At 40.5% G+C, this 16470-nt stretch overlaps 1 protein-coding gene across 1 annotated transcript in view; it reads left to right on the top strand.

Moving 5' to 3' along the window:
• Positions 1–16470, top strand: part of wdpcp (WD repeat containing planar cell polarity effector) — a 70507-nt gene that overhangs the window by 31807 nt on the left and 22230 nt on the right. The window contains 6 exon segments of the mRNA XM_056264312.1: positions 1310–1380; positions 1807–1824; positions 1826–1867; positions 3433–3547; positions 6040–6176; positions 11392–11583. Of these exon segments, the coding sequence (XP_056120287.1) occupies positions 1310–1380; positions 1807–1824; positions 1826–1867; positions 3433–3547; positions 6040–6176; positions 11392–11583 (575 nt within the window).

The following is a 16470-nucleotide window of genomic DNA, read 5'->3' as shown; positions in this document are numbered from 1 at the left end:
CCCGTCGCCCTCGAGAGAAACACAAACACCCTTATCAGGAGACACAGACCCGTCCCCCTCTCGCCCCCGTCCTGCTCATCTCCCATCCCCTCTCCTTCATTTGCATTCATTCATTTCTGCATCATCTTACTCCTAAAAGACAGGAGACATGTCTTAATGGTGTAGAAATAATAATAATAATAATAAATAAAACAGATTGGATTTGATTGCGGAATCTTTATGAAAACAAATAACAGACCTCCTCCATTTCTGTGGGTCCCTGTCCCGGATGAACGTATTAATGCATAAATGCAAACGTATACTCACAGATTGAACTCAGCCGAGAATTCTATTAACGTTTCTTTCTTTTTTTTTCCCCCCTTCGCTGGTTTGCTCCAGAGGGAAACAGGGACTGAGATCTAAGCGGAATTTTGGGGGGCTTTGTGAGCGGAACGAGGCATTTTGGAGTGGCGTATTTAATGTGTTTAATATGTTATGGTAACTTTGAGTTCTTCCCTCGGGTGACTGTGCTAACTCAGGGAGCGCTGATTGAAAAAGACCGCCGCGTTACACTGAATTTAGCCTCTGTTGCGCTATTAGTTAATATTTCGCCTTTAAATCCCTTCTGTCTACAGCATGAAAGAAATAAAAAGTAAAGTAAATATTTTAGCTAATGAAAATAGAGGAATATTTTACACATTAAAAGGAAAAAAGATCAAAGGAAAACATTCATTTTGGAGTTTGATTGGAAAGAAACTCTTTGCAAAGAAAGACTTTTCTGTAAAAAGGGAAAAATTAGCATAAAACTTGAATGCAAATGGGATGAGAGTGAGACTTTATTTAATTTTTAAAACTCACTTTAACATTTAATGAAATATTTGTAAAAATAAAATACAAATGTGAATTTTACCAATAATAATAAAATTATTAAAATGTATGTTAAAATATGAAAATCCACCAAACGAATATTAGTAATTATTATATATTAATATTAATTATACATTTCTTAACTTTTTAAGAATGATTTTATTTCATTTAAAAAAAACTTTATTCTCCTGTTTATTCTTCAGTTTATATATGTCCCATGTTTGCATGTGTTTGTACCCAAATCATCATCAGGATTGAAATGAGAAGATTTCATTCTTGAGCTGTCAGCTCAGATTCATTTGTAGGGTGACCTCAGGTGGAGCTGTATTTCAGGGTCAATCCTCTTCCCCCTTAAAAAACCCACAAACACAAAAACACATTCTTTTGGCTGTCTTTTATTGCTTCTTTTTTGCCTCTGATGACGATGCATTTCATACCTGTGTCCTCTCTTTCTGTCACTCAGGTCGGGGTTACCCATGGTTCCTTAGTAACCGTCGTCCGGAGAAGCTGCGTGATGCCCTAAAGGAACTAGAGGTATTTGTTTACATTTCCTGCAGTCCGATTAACAAATAGGAGCATTCTCTCTCTCTCTCTCTCTCTCTCTCTCTCTCTCTCTCTCTCTCTCTCTCTCTCTCTCTCTCTCTCTCTCTCTCTCTCTCCCCTTTCATAAGGAAAGAGAAAATCCCCCCGACCTCTCTCGCTTGCTCTCGCTCTCTCTCAGCACCTGTGTGGGTGCCTCTCTGTCATCGTGGGGGATATTTGAGGGGATGATTGGGACTGTGAGCTGGCTCTCTCTCTCTGCCTCTGGCTCTCTCACACAAACCTAGCTTTGTTCAGTCCAACTCGGGCTCATTTTTGCTGCCTCTCCGTATCTGAAACTGGAAACATCCTTCTAAACCTGACCCTGAAAACAGGGTCTACTCATTCCTAGTACACATTCTCTGTCTCTCTTTCTCTCAGGAGCTGCTGCAGTCATGCCCCGGTCATAAGTGTCAGATGGAGAAGCAAGCAGTGCTGTCAGGTACCTTACCCAGCATGCACCAGTACCCAGCAGGCATCAGGCCTTCTTGGCATGAGTTGGCTCGTGTAGCAGAGGTCAGGCAATGAGCATATGCAGACTGTTTGTGTCAAATACTCTTGGGGAATTTATATCTGGGATCAAAAAGATTCCCTTCTCAAACACATCACTGTAGCCCAGCGGTTTTCCGTTCAGTGGGGATTCTTCAGCCACATGCACACACATTTTTCGCACCTAAAGTGCTTGATTTAGGCCGTTTTAAAAGGTCAGGGAGATCAAACGTTGTTCGACTTTTTATTTTTATTTAATTTTTTTGGTGGTCAGAGATGGTTTTTTCCTGCCCAGCAGCAGGGTCTGATTGGACGCTGTGACCTTTATCCACTGTTCACATTCTATAGAGATGTAATTCCACCTTATTCCAGACAGAATGTTATCGGGCAGTGATTTTTAAAGGGATAGTTCACCAAAAAAAATTCTGTCATCATTTACAGTACTTGATCCCATTTGATCCCAAGATATTTTGTATCAGCTGTTTTTGTCCATATTATGAAAGTATTATGAAAGTTAATGGGACCCAAAATTTCAAGCTCCAAAAAAGGTGGCTTAAAAGTAATCATCATTTAAAAATGTATTTGGTTAATAACACACATTGATCACAATTAACTACACCTAACATTGAAATTTGTAGTCATAAATACAGTATATTTCACATTGAATCTTCAAATGTCAAAATATTTAAATATTTTAAATATTTAGTTAATGGCACCTTTTAACCTTTATTTTCCCTCTATTCATTTTGTTATTGTTATTATTGTTATTTATGGAGATAAAATGCAATTATAGCCATTCAACATTAGAGTGTAATTAAAAACCAGGCCTAAATTAAAAATGGTCAGATTGTCTTTATCATTTATTAAAAATAAAATGTAAATATTATAACAACTCCTTATTGAATTGAACTCTTAAAAAAAATGTGGGGGAAATACATTAGTTTTGCTGCTTCAGGAATTGAGAAAACAAATATCGTTTTAAATATTTTTAAACATCAAATATTCAGAAATTATAATTATAAGTTATATTTCCAACCTTACCTTGGTGGTTTCATCCAACTCTTCTGAAGCCATACGATCATACTGCAAATGACATTTGATGAACATATCGGTATTTAAAGCCTTTATTCACTCTCAAATCAAAGCATTGATCAACACATACATATACAGACTTCATCAATTATGATGTCACAAACCTCGAACGCTCAACTAATGTCAAACCTCATTGGTTCTCACATGGCTAAACATCATGATGTTTGAGGTTTGTGTCACCATATTTGATTGCATTGAACAGTGTTTTGATTCGGAGCTTGACCAAAACAGCTGAAACTTCCTTCAAAATATTGTCTTTTGTGCTCTACATAGTAAAAAGAAAGGTTTGGAATGACACAAGGATGAATAAATGATGACAGAATATTCATTTGTCCGTGTGAACAATTCCTTTAAATGTATTCTTGTTGTACAGTTGTATTTACGGTCATAAAGTGAATGTGTTCTTGTTCGTTACTGTGTGTGTAGATGCTGTTGAGATCAGGTGTGTTGGTGACCCTTATCCTGGGTGGAGCTCAGGTTGAACGAGTGGCCATTGACAGAACGCTGGTTGGGCGACTACCTGCTGACACCATCAGCGACGGTGAGTAAACGCGTACTCACACGCTACCCCTTCCTCTCTTCTTTTTTCTTTCTCTCCTCTTCTTGTCTCTCTTTGCAGTTTCGCTCACTGCTCATTTTCCCAGCATGGGCCTGGGCGGCACGCACACCCACAGGTCAGGAACGGCAGTCCCTTCTGTTTCTCTTCTTCCGTTACTCCCAGAGGAAGTCCGAAAAGCACGGACACAACCACACACACATACATGTCGAGGTTCCTCCTGAATCTCAGGGGAATCTGCCATGGCTCCCTGTCTTATTTCTGGTTTGTGAAATTGGACACTCTCCCAAATCTGCTAATTATTTTCTCATATCATTTATTGTTTAGAGCTTATATGGCTAAAGCTCTCTGTGCCAGGTCTCTAGATACCTGAGGAACCTCTCTCTCTCTCTCTCTCTCTCTCTCTCTCTCTCCTCTCTCTCTCTCTCTCTCTCTCTCTCTCTCTCTCTCTCTCTCTCTCTCTCTCTCTCTCTCTCTCTCTCTCTCTCTCTCTCTCTCTCTCTCTCTCTCTCTCTCTCTGTTAGCCCACCCCTTCCTTTTTCCTAGTAGCCCCCCATAGAGTGCCATTCAGGCCCCCAGAGCCCCTAATTACCAGAGTAATTATGTGTGTGTGTGTGTGTCTGAGTGAGAGAGAGAGAGTGTAAGGGTGGGGGTGCCAGGAAGGCTTCTGCATCTGTCACTTATTCAGTTAGTTTCACACACGCAGTCAGACCTGTTCTGGCCTTGATTACTTGTTACTTTGTGAGTGATGTAGTACAAAGAGAGAGAACTTTGATTAGTCTGTGATTGTGAAAAACACACTTTTTAAACCAAAATCATCTGTAATGGATCTATAGCTGTTTCATTAGTACAGTCACAGGTTAAGAAGATTTTTAAGACGTATATGGACAGCCAAACAATGATATGAGAGGCATTTGGGAATATTTCATATTTGTAGGAAACTCCCACAGTAATCTTAGGTAAAAACGGCTTAGTATTTTTGAGTCCATTAGTGACGCCTAAAACGTAATGACCTACAATTTAAATATCCACATTATTGAATATTATATATTTTTTTCTTCTAGAAATTAATTTCTCTGCTGGTAAGAGTTTCAGACAGTGATGTAAACATGTTTTAAATGAATGGAGTATTAACTAACTAAGCAGATTTAGGGGAATTTATTGGTTTATTCTGCTAACCCGCTGCTCATATGTTCTAAAACCTGTTTACTAGCCCCTGGACACAAATTTGGATTTTTTTTTTTGGGAAGGATTATCATGGAATCTTCCCATTAATTTGGCCATGATTACTGAACACTAATGCATGTGTATTTTCTCTGAAATGTTTGTAATCTTTTAAAAGCATGTTGAGTATTCCATGTTTTTCTTTTTCTTTTTTTTTCTTTTTCCAAAGGGATAATGTCATTTAATTTGGTAGAGTGTATCATTTACATTTTAGAATTTCCAAATCACTCTTGAGCCTCTCAAAGTACGTGGCTAAGCTAAACACTTTGGTTTAAGCAAAAATGATTCCTTCAAATTCATTCAAAGACATTTATTTTTTAAACACAATACATCAGCATTTTAAGTTAGATTTGTCAAAATTGCAAATTGCAAATGTGTATGTTTTCTTTGTCATTAAAGACTTGCTAAAGTAAAACTTAAAAATGACGCTTAAAAATACTGCATTTAACACACTATTCCTGTGAAATTAGCACCCTGTTTTATGCTTGAATGTGAGATGATTCATAATTACTGCAGAAGCGCTGATATTCCGTCTCTAATTGCTGTTCAGGTTGGAAATTCCAGCCCTGAATATCATCCTCAACTAAACCTGCTTCTCTGAATGGGTTGTATTAATTTTTTTGCCGTTTAATTGGTTTCATAAACAGATTAATTTTTAGGAAGGGAAGGTTAATTGCTAATCACAGTGTGGTGCACAGTTTCACTGCAAATGTCTCTCTTTAACATGAAAGCTGCATACCCTACAGGCTTTACAGTCTCTCTTCTTCTTCTCTCTCTCTCTCTCTCTCTCTCTCTCTATTCTGTGACTCTTAAACTACTACTCTGACTCACTTATGAAAATTGTTCATTATGTGCATTTCTGTGTGTGTGGGTCAGATTTTACTTACATTGTAAGGACCAAATATCCCCACAAGCATAGTAAAACCTGAAATCACCTGCATTGCTTGAACCAGCCAATAGTCAAATATCAGACTTCCATTTGGGAAATTTGGATAAATCGTCCTTTGGAAAAATGATCTGTAACTGAAATAAATAATGTTTTTTTTTAGGCTATGAACAGTGCAAAAAGCTTTTCTGTTTGGGGTATGTTAGGATTTGAGTCAGTCTGTAGTGATTATAATGAGCATTATATTTGAACAATAGAAGTATATAGTATGTCCTCATTTAGATAGCAAAGTAAATGTGTGTGCATGCTATGTCTTCTCACAAGGTCATATGAGTTTTGACCTATGACCTTGCTCTGTGGTTTTCAGCGGTGATTTGCGATCGCTTCCTGCTTTTCTCGCTGATGGAGAGGAGTCAGGTGTGTCAGGTTTACTTGAACAGGAAGAACCAGAGCTCACCTGAACCAGCACGACACATGGAGAAACTCACAGCTGCGGAGATTAAGGTAGCACACACACACCTTTTACACACACATCTATTGAACGCTCGCCCAAAGACATACACTCACACACACATACACTCTTCAATATACACACATTAGCACATTTTAGGAGGAAAGGCAGCACAGGCTCTCCTGCTTTCAATTAAAACGCTTTAATGAGGCTGGTCTGGCTCTTTCCACAGGGCTTTTAACTCTAATAATTGCCTGGCTTTACTTGCTTTCTTTTACCGCTGGGACAGGTAACACTGTGATTACTGGAGCTCTTTTCTAATGCACACCTGTGGGGAACATCACGTCCAAACACACAGCACTTCTCTCTTTATAAAGATATCACATCCTTTATGACAGTACATCTATATATGACTGAGAAATGTTCTTCCCTCTATCTCTAAATTTCTTTCTGTAATTTAACAAAAAATAAATTAAGCATTTTTTTTTTTAAAGGAAAGAGAGTTGCAGATCATTGTGAACGTCCTCTAATAACTGTTATGCATCAAGTAGCCTAAATCTAAAAATGCTTTTTTGAAAACATAACGACATGAAGCAGTTTTTCAGTGTGCACTTTACACACTGTTTTTCCACATTGATAGTACCTGAATAGGAAGAACCAAAATCATTTTTGTATTTTGAGATAAATTAAATTTGGAATATTTATATTTGCATCTTTGCATTTTGGCACATACTTTTGGCTAAAAAGATCAGATATATTTATTAACATATTTTATTTTTGTATGAACCAATAATAAGGTAACAAGATGGGCGTGGTTAGACAATAGACAGGAAAGCACATGGCACAAGGAAACATACATGACAAGCCTTGTGCTTAAACCAAGCATGACAACATGAAAGCACTCAGTTGCGTGCTACACAGCACAAGCCAAAACATGACATGAAAGCACGCAGCTGATGTAAAGATGAACCGTGCTCTACACAAAACACACGTACAGAGGAGCGTACGGCCCGAGCGAACTCGAAACCACACGCTCACACAACAAGACAGAGCGCATGAGAACTAGCGAATACTCATTCCGTGCGCACACAACAGACGACAAACACAGAGCATGAATGTCCGAATCCCGACACAAAACCGAAACCAAACTAGACTAAAAGTGCCACGATCAGAACACCACACTCCGCACACAAAACAACTCACATGGACCGAAGAGCGCACGGATTCGAGTGTGCTCGAGCCGTGCGCTCTTCGGTCCATGTGAGTTGTTTTGTGTGCAGAGTGTGGTGTTCTGATCGCGGCACTTTTTGTCACACAAGACAAGACAATACAGTAGCGTCAGGGCTCTGTCACAAAACCAAGAATAAACTAGACCAAAGTGATAGAACCCTGACACCACCCCTCCCTTACGGCCAATCAGGAACCCCAGCAGACGGCCAGGGCGGGACCGGAGGGACGAACCAGGCATACTCCGTTGCATCTTGAGTCTTAGCAGAGTGCCAGGGCGGTGTCGGAGGAACAGACCAGGCGGGCTCCGGCAGGTCTGGAGTCCTGGCAGACGATCAAGGCAGAGCCGGCTGGGCGGCAGCAAGGGTGGAGCCGGCAGGGCAAGGCGCTTGGGCGGATCTGGAGTGGCCTCCGGACTTTGTGGGGCAGAGGAAGCCTTCTTCCTGGAGTGGAAGTGGGCTCAACCACCTCTGGGTAGGTGGCAGATGAGGCGGACATGTTCTTCCTCCTTCTCCCCGAAGGGGTCATCAGAGAACTGGTAACTTGGCAGTTTGTGAGGGGAATGGGGGGAGGGCCAAGAGGAGGAAGGTTACCTTCTTCTCCACGGTTGTACACCTCATTAAGGCTGTTGTTGAAAATGTCTTTGAGCACTGCGTCGCTGATGTTGTGCCCCTTCGCTACAAACAGTAACTGGTGAGCAAACTCCTTCACACTGGCTCCCCCTTGTCGAAGAGAAAGGAGTTTGCTGTGTTGGTCTGCCATCTGATGAGCGGAAGGGCAGGGAGATGGGAAAAGGAAGATGCCCATTCTCTGCTGAGTCCTCTAGTGGCCAGATTGTTCTGTCAGGTTTGGGGGTGATGAAAGGAGCGAGTACTCGATGCAGATTAACAGACTTTTATTTTGATAAAAAATCTAACTAAAACAAACAAAAACTACCCCGAAGGGGAAGACTTGACTTGACTTGACTGCAGTGAAACACACGAGGAGGAGGTAAACATCGTGCATGTTCAACAATGATCTGGCACAGGACTGCAAACACAAGGAGAATAAGTAGGGAGCAAACAAAGCAGGTAACGCGGGTGGGGCAGATGAACCAATAAATCAAACATAAGCAGGGTAAGACAATAGAGAGGAGAGCACATGGCACAAGGAAACATACATGACAAGCCATGTACTTACACCAAACATGACTAAAACACAAGCACATGGCCAGTGAAAAGAATCACAAGCCATGTACGCACACAAAACGAGACATGAACACGCAGCTAATGAGAACACTTATAAGCTGCTTGTTCACACAAAACATGACAACATGAAAACACAAAATGTAACAACACATGCGGACAGAAGAGCGTACGGCCCGAGCGAACTTGAAACCGTGCATTCAGACAACAAGACAGAGTGCACGAGAATTAGCGGATATTTATTCTGTGCGCTCACAGCAGACGACAAACACACAGAGCATGAATGTCCGAATCCCGACACAAAACCGAAACCAAACTAGATCGAAGTACCGCGATCAGAACACCACGCTCCGCACACAAAACAACTCGCATGGACCGAAGAGCGCACGGCTCGGGCACACTCGAATCCGCGCGCTCACACAAGACAAGACAATACAGTAGCGTCAGGGCTCTGTCACAAAACCAAGAATAAACTATACTGAAGTGACAGAACCCTGACACTATCTATAATAAAATGTGACCATTATTATCGTTTTGTAAAATTGGTCACAGCCATGTAGTTTGACGCTAGCAGAGCAGTGGTGTAGAGGTCGGAGGGTGGGGTCAAGTCCATCTTTTCCTTTTCAGAGGAAATGAAGGTGATCACTCCATTCTTTATCCCTCATCCCATTCATTCTCTGGCTTTCCAAAGCAACTTGTCTAAAAATTCATAACAGTATTTAAGAAGAAAAAAATCTTTATTCGTCGTCTTTTTGAAAGCATTAACCTCATTTTAATGGGCCGGAGACCAAGTGTGCGGAGATCACAATTTGGATGGGTCTGATTATGGACTAAACACAATACATAAATACATCAGGCTCTTAACACCCTCCGCACCCGAACATTATCGCATTACTGGAGCGCTTTGTTGCGATGGCAGCCTGAGTATGAAAGCAATCTCTCCTGCGGTGTGGCTGGCTCCAGCAGCATGGCTCTGATAAGGGGGGACCATACGCCCCCCCCCCCCAAACCCTGTCCTCCCTCCCCGACACCACCCCCCGCCCACCACATCCCCCATCCCAGCCCGGCCGGCCCCATCCACTGCCTGCTCCACTGGACTAAGCTTTGAGCCTAATCCTCCAGAAAGAGGGTCTGATTATTGCTGACCAGCAAGCACAGGCAAGATGGGGAATCAAGTTTTGGGGGAGGGCAGAAAGAGACAGTGAGAGATGAATGTTATTTTCCCACAGTCTGTATTGGTTTATTTTGTTTTTGTTTGTTTATTAATCTTATATAAATTATTTTCATGGTGGATGATACTTAACATGCGCGATTAGTCTTTACAGGCGCAATGTGAAGGTCAAGGTTAAATGAAGAACAGTTTTTGTTGTCATGGGTAGACTGTAGTACATTTCTAGTCCTCCCTATTGTGCACAGATAGAGTTGTTGACATAAAGAGAGACTCAGTGTTTGCTCTCTTGATAAGGCCTTTCAGAATGAAGTATATGGAAATGACTGCTATTATGTTGCATGAATAGGCACTGACTCTATAAGAGCCATATCGTATTTTCATGCCATTTATTCGTACTATTGGCTGCATTGAGGGTCTGCTTTAAATCCTCGACCCAGAACTGCTGAAATGGCACATGATGAGCCGTTGCAGATATGAGATAGAGTTTAATGTAGCGGCATGAGACAGTGGCGCGGTGTAGGAGAGAATATTGCTCCATACTGCACTTTTATTGCAGTCCCATAAACAGATAGTGGATTTAATGCCCTTTCAAAGGAACTAGTTATAAATACATCAATTATTATGTCTACGTTGAGGCTAGACAGTCTTGAGTGATTAAAGCTTTTTGTGCATCAGCCAAACAGCAGGTGTGTCTCAATCAGGTGCGGCTCATTTTAATGAAATTTGGTAGTCAGACTTAGTCAGCAGCAAAACACTGGCCTTTGCTTCATTAGAAACCTGTAATTTTGGGTGGTTTTGGATTGATCTGTGCTGCATATATCTTGTATCTTAGATTCTGAGGTATATGAGTATGTCATTTGATTTAATTTATTCAAAACTATGTCACTATGGTAAGCCTACTGTAAAAGTTTAAATTCAGAGCTGTCAGGTTTGATTTGTTGGGAAATATTAGGCTTCCGTCATTTGTGGTTGTGTGTTTCCCAAAGGAAAGACAAGAAGGTTCAAATATTATAGCGGCTGATATGCTACTTACTTGCTCAGATGACATGTTTTTCAGAGAGACTGATTTCTTATTGTAAGTGATCTTGGCTTAGATGTTTCTTGTGGAAGCCCATTTCCACCTCTAAGTTAAAATAATAATATAAAATGTTTTAATATAATTAAATATGATATTTTTTCAAAATGTGAGATACAGTTAAAAAAAAAGCAATTATTATGTAGTAAGTACACTACGTTTTGTAAGCAAGTTTGTAAGTACATGTAGTTGTACATGTACATGTGGTTACTTAATATTACTCACTACTTAAATGTATAATTACAGTGTAACAAAGACACCTCAAAATAAAGTGTAACCGGTTTTTCCATAGGATTTTCCTTTTTTTCTTTCCGAATCCAGTTCATTCCTGCCACTGTGGTTTATGACAGTGAAAGCATCTAGAGATCTTATTAGCAGTCATACAAATACCTTGTTACCTTCAAACATCTCGCCAAGTGCAGAACAAATGCAACTAATTCAAATGAATCTAATAAAAACCCCAACAAAAAATAACAATGCCCTGCTACCTGAAACAGCTCAGGCCACATTAATAAAGCAGCACGCAGCTGTAATGTGTTATGCAGAGGAGTTGAGGCTATGTTTTATACATGTTTTGTTTTCATTCCTTTACGGTTTTTGTTCTTCCGTAGGTTTCAGTGGTGGACTTACCTGGCGGGGGACGCCGCGTGGAGCGCCACATGGGTCTGAACCGGACGCAGGATGTGGCCGTGTGCTGGTGGCCGCTCTGTAACGAGGAGGTTAGGCCTTGGTCTCCCATCCCTCGGGCAGCGGACAGGGCCAACCTAGTGCTGCTCGCCTGCTCGGATACCCCGGGGCTTACGGTAAGCAGACACTCACATGGCTTCAGGGTTGGCCTTTTATCCCTTCCTAAACTAATATTTTTTGGTTAGAAATATGTGAGATAAATTATGTGAGAGTGAGATTTTGGAAAAACTCGAAGGTCAGATAAAAACCGGAGTGTGACCTCCTAAATAATATAAATACTTTTAATACAGCCCTCACAATGCTCCATTGCTCAAGGTTTTGGAAAGATTCTCAATCCCTTTTTCACCCCAGTCTTTTCGTCCCGTTGTACCTTTCTTTTTTCTCTTTTGTCATGCTTTACCAATCACCATTGTATTTCTCAATGAGGTGCTGTAACTCACAGACTGTTCACTTGAACTTTTTCTTTACGTGAACAGCCAACCTTTGACCTTCCTGTGTAGCTGACACTCTTTCATTGTACAATGTATTTTGCTCTCCAGTGAATGTGCAGTTATGCAACAGCTACACAGCGAATGTTTTTTTGATTCAAAAAATATTAAGCGTATAGAATAGAATTACACGCATTAATCTATCATCCCTTTTAAACGTACCACTCATTTTATGCTTGCGTCACTCTGGATAGCATGCCTTGGACTTACTGATGTCTAGCAATATCAAATACAGCATCATGCATGTTTTCAGAATCAGTCATGATTTATTTATTCATTACTATATATATAATTTTTTTGTTGTTGAGTAATCCAAGTTTCATTATTTAATTAAAAAGTGACTCGTATTCCATGCAGTGATTAAAATACTTTTAAAGCTTTTATTAGGCTATTGATATGACCAGAGTATTTGTCTCAAAAGTACTATTCTTTTTTTGTGTAAAACTTTTTTAATGAGAAAAAAAAGAGTAGCTCTCAAGAACCACTTATAAGACTGTCTGTCCACTTCTCCATCTCTCCATTTCTACTGTACATTCCTTCTTTTTCTTGCCTCTCAGCGCTGTTTAATATTGAATGGCTTAAACTCTCAACGTTGCTCTCTGGTTTTAAACATATGCAAAATCTTCACTCGCAGAGCAGGGAATGAGAGAGACGAAGTGGCGTTTCCAATTGCAAATGCACCAAATGAAAACAAACAAGGGGTGGAAAAATGCTAGTGGAGCGACGCTGGATTGCTCTGTTTGGAAATGAACCCTGGATTTATCCTGGGCCTTCACCACTTTCTCTTTTCCCCTCTGTCTCTCTCTCTCTCATTTTTCTACGGTAAAAAAACATTAAAGTGTCTCTCGCCTTCATCGTTTCTAATTAAAGTGTTTGTTGTCATTTTCAGATCCGTGGTGTGAAATCAAGCTAGCAGTTTATGTAAGACGCGAGCGGTGAATCAAACGGTTCGCTCGGCGCACAGACACACACTTCAATCAATTCTGCCTCATATATATGTTCCCTTTGTTAAGTTTGCTATCTGCATGCTAAACCCATTTTCTGCTTAGTCTTCAGCATTTAAAAAGTACGCTTTCTTTCCCTATGTGGTCTTAATTCTTACCCCTCGCAGATAAGCACTGCCAAGAGACACACCGGGAAAAACACTCGTGCACACACACTTATTTATGCAAACGTTTAACATTTTTAATCAATTCCCCTGTTCCTGGAATTTAACGATTTTAATAAAAAGAATTTTTATAAATACACTTCCCTTATTTTGCATGTTAAGGTGGTTGTTATGTTTTCAGTAAGCATTTGATATCTCTCTCTTTTTTCCCTTTTTTGATAGTTGTTTTGCATATTGAGGTGGTTGTTGTTATGTTTTCCGTGCGCATTAGATGTTGTTGAATATCCTGTTATCTCTCTCAGAACACTTCTCTTCATTTGTTTGATCTGCATATTTACCATGCGTCTGTACTCTATTTACAAATTGCCACATTTCTTATGTCTTCAACCAAATGCATATTATGCTTTTCACCCAATGTGGAATGATAGCAGAATAGGATAGTTTTACAGTTTTAAGGCTTTTTTAAATTACTCCAGACATCACACATGAACCATGGAGTCAGTGACTTTATGTCGGTGTACTTTTTTTAAAGGAATTTCTTGAGGAAATTTTGTGGCCGCAAATGGTTAAACTATCCTAAAAGAAAAAATAAATTGTGATAAAACCATGAAAAAGTCATAAGTATATGTTTTTATGTGTTTTGTTTGTTTTGTCAGTGTTCAATTTGATAATGATCCTAACGGAATTGCTCATAACAATTTCTTCAAAGCTTGCGGTTGGTAATACTTTTTAAGTACAGTAAAAACAGTAATATTGTGAATTATTATTATTATTATTATTACAATTCAAAATAACTGTCTTCTATTTTAATATATTTTAAAATATAATTTACTCCTGTGATGACAAAGCTGAATTATCAGCATCAATACTCCAGTCATCCTCAATCCACAAATAAATCATTTTAATGTGCTGATTTGCTGCTTAAGAAATATTTCTTATTTTTATTAATGTTGAAAACATTTGTGCTGTTAATATTTTGTGAAAACAGTAAAACATTTTTCAGGATTATTTGGTGAATCGAAAGTTCAAAACAACAGCATTTATTTGAACTAGAAATCTTTTGTAACATTGTAAATGTCTTGAGTGTCAGTGTTCTTGAGTGTTCAGAATCCTTACTGAATGAAAGTATTCATTTAAAAGAATTAAAATCTTATCTCCAAACTTTTGAATGGTCAGCAGCATCCCTGTTTTGACACAGCCCCCTCTTTTACTTTTTACTTTTTGACTGAGCTATTTGTCCTTCTGCTGAATTTATTCTCCTTATTTTTGGATTTGGATTTAATTTATTCCTTATTCAGTGACTTTGTCAGCGTTGATTTGATTCTAGAAGGCTCATGTGGAATGGTTTCAATCTCTGTCATTTTTCCGTGCATGGCTGCTGTTATGATTCCAGGGCATGTTATATATGAAGAGAAAAGGTCCGAGTGGAATGTGATTTCCCGGGTTAAATTCTTGGGCATGTGCAGGTGCAGTAGAGCGAATGCTTCTGTGTTGATTTCATGCCACAGCGGCCTGACAAGCATCTGAGTAGCACACACACACTTACACACACCAGAAGAGCGGAGACTCAGCAGCAAGAACTTTCATAGATTGCCTTCATCATCATCTCCCTTTCTCTCTCTCTCTCTCTCTCTCTCTCTCTCTCTCTCTCTCTCTCTCTCTCTCTCTCTCTCTCTCTCTCTCTCTCTCTCTCTCTCTCTCTCACTGTCCCACTGTCCCCCTCTCTCTCTCCCTCTCTCTCACTGTTTGCTCTCTGAGCTGGAAAATTGGCTCAAAGAGCTCTACTGCTGTGAACAAGGCCTGCTGCTCAGCTGGACCTCTTTGGGTTTATCTTTCAAGCTGCAAAAGAAAGTCCAGAGAAGAGAAGAAAAGAAAAGAATAGTTTTGACCAGTGACTGAAACCAATAACTAACAGAGACTCACTTACCACTGTTCTCTCTCTCTCTCTTTCTCGCTCTCCTTTGCACCGCCCCCCCACCCACCCAACCTCCCCAACTCACCAACTCACCAAGATGCCGTTTGTCTTTGTGAAATTGAATCTGTCATTGTTTCAGCAGCAGCTGTGGGATTTGCAATGTTTGTGTGTGTGTGTGTGTGTGTGTGTGTGTGAATGCAGGTCTTAAGAAGGATCACTCTGTGAAGATGTTAAAACCTTTGTGGCGGGTGGGAGAAAGACACTCAAAATGTCCCCCAGTGCTGAGGCAAACACACTGCCTCTCAACCAGCTCTCCTTTATTTCTTCACCTTTTTGTTTTTGTTTCGTGTTACCGTGGCAAAGAGCTTAGCGCTTTCTCTCTGTGGCTATCCGTTACTACTAAACCGGATAAACAAGTGTGAGGATTGTGCAATTTCTCTGTAGTTCCTGATGGCACTTGTGGTCCGCGATTTTACACGCACAACAGTATTCAAGGGTTATAGCGTTTAAATGTGTATTATTAGCCAGAAGAGCATCTGTAGCACTACCTAGCATGGTATTAGCAAAGCATTAGCCTCACAAGGTCACATATTCTGGCCAGAGCAGTGAGCTGACCACCTTAAAATGGCCCAGAAAGGTGTTCAACCTAGCCATAGCTAGTTTTTTACTAGCTTAGTGCTAGCAGGGTCAGAATTATCGTAGTATTAGCCAAAGCAGTTGGGGCGTTGGTCTTTTGCTAGCATGGTCAGTGGGGTGTTGGTTCTGAGCCCGGGCCCAGCTGTGGACAGGCCCAGAGTGGGGGCCTCTGTGGCTGGGGCAGGTGTGTCTCAGCGGGGCCTGGCTCTGTAGAGATCTGGCACTGTTCCGGATCTCCCCTCTGTGCTGTCAGCAACTCCTCTCCCGCCCTCTCACTAAACCCCTCTCACCCCCTGGGGTGCAGCGGGAGTTGGCCCAGGGGGGATTACAGCTAAAAAAAAAGACAAAAAAACTCATCCCCTGCTTTCACAGAAACCATCGGCAACCCGCTTAACTCAGTCTCCTACGCTGGCGCGCACGCCACGGTTCTGTGCCAGCCCATCGCTCTCAGTCTCTCTCTCACCACACCATCTGCACCAGAAACACACATACTACAGGTAAACCCGAACTTCCTGCGTGCTGCTGTCTGATAGGACATTTTTTAAGCTGTTTGTGTGCACATTTTGAGGTAAAATCTCCAAACAAATTTGCTCAACATCTGTGTTGGGCCTGTGATTTCTACTGTCTCAGGGATGGAGGAGCCCATGTTGAATATTTACTTTTGCAAACTTCTGGCCTCCCTGTGTTTTTTCAAGGCTGTCTATGTCTTTCTTTTTTTTTTTTTTTTTTTTTTTTTTTAATCGTAATGAGTTGTTACTTTTCACGTTTATAAGTTGGAAATATAATTTAGTCACCCATTTTCTACAATTTTTTATTCTTTAGAATCGTGGCGTAGGCAGTGCACATGCTTCGACAC

Source organism: Rhinichthys klamathensis, unplaced genomic scaffold (genome assembly GCF_029890125.1).
Source record: "Rhinichthys klamathensis goyatoka isolate OS25496 unplaced genomic scaffold, OSU_Roscu_1.1 h1tg000220l_1, whole genome shotgun sequence".
NCBI lineage: Eukaryota > Metazoa > Chordata > Actinopteri > Cypriniformes > Leuciscidae > Rhinichthys > Rhinichthys klamathensis.
This window is presented reverse-complemented; position numbering and strand designations above follow the sequence as displayed.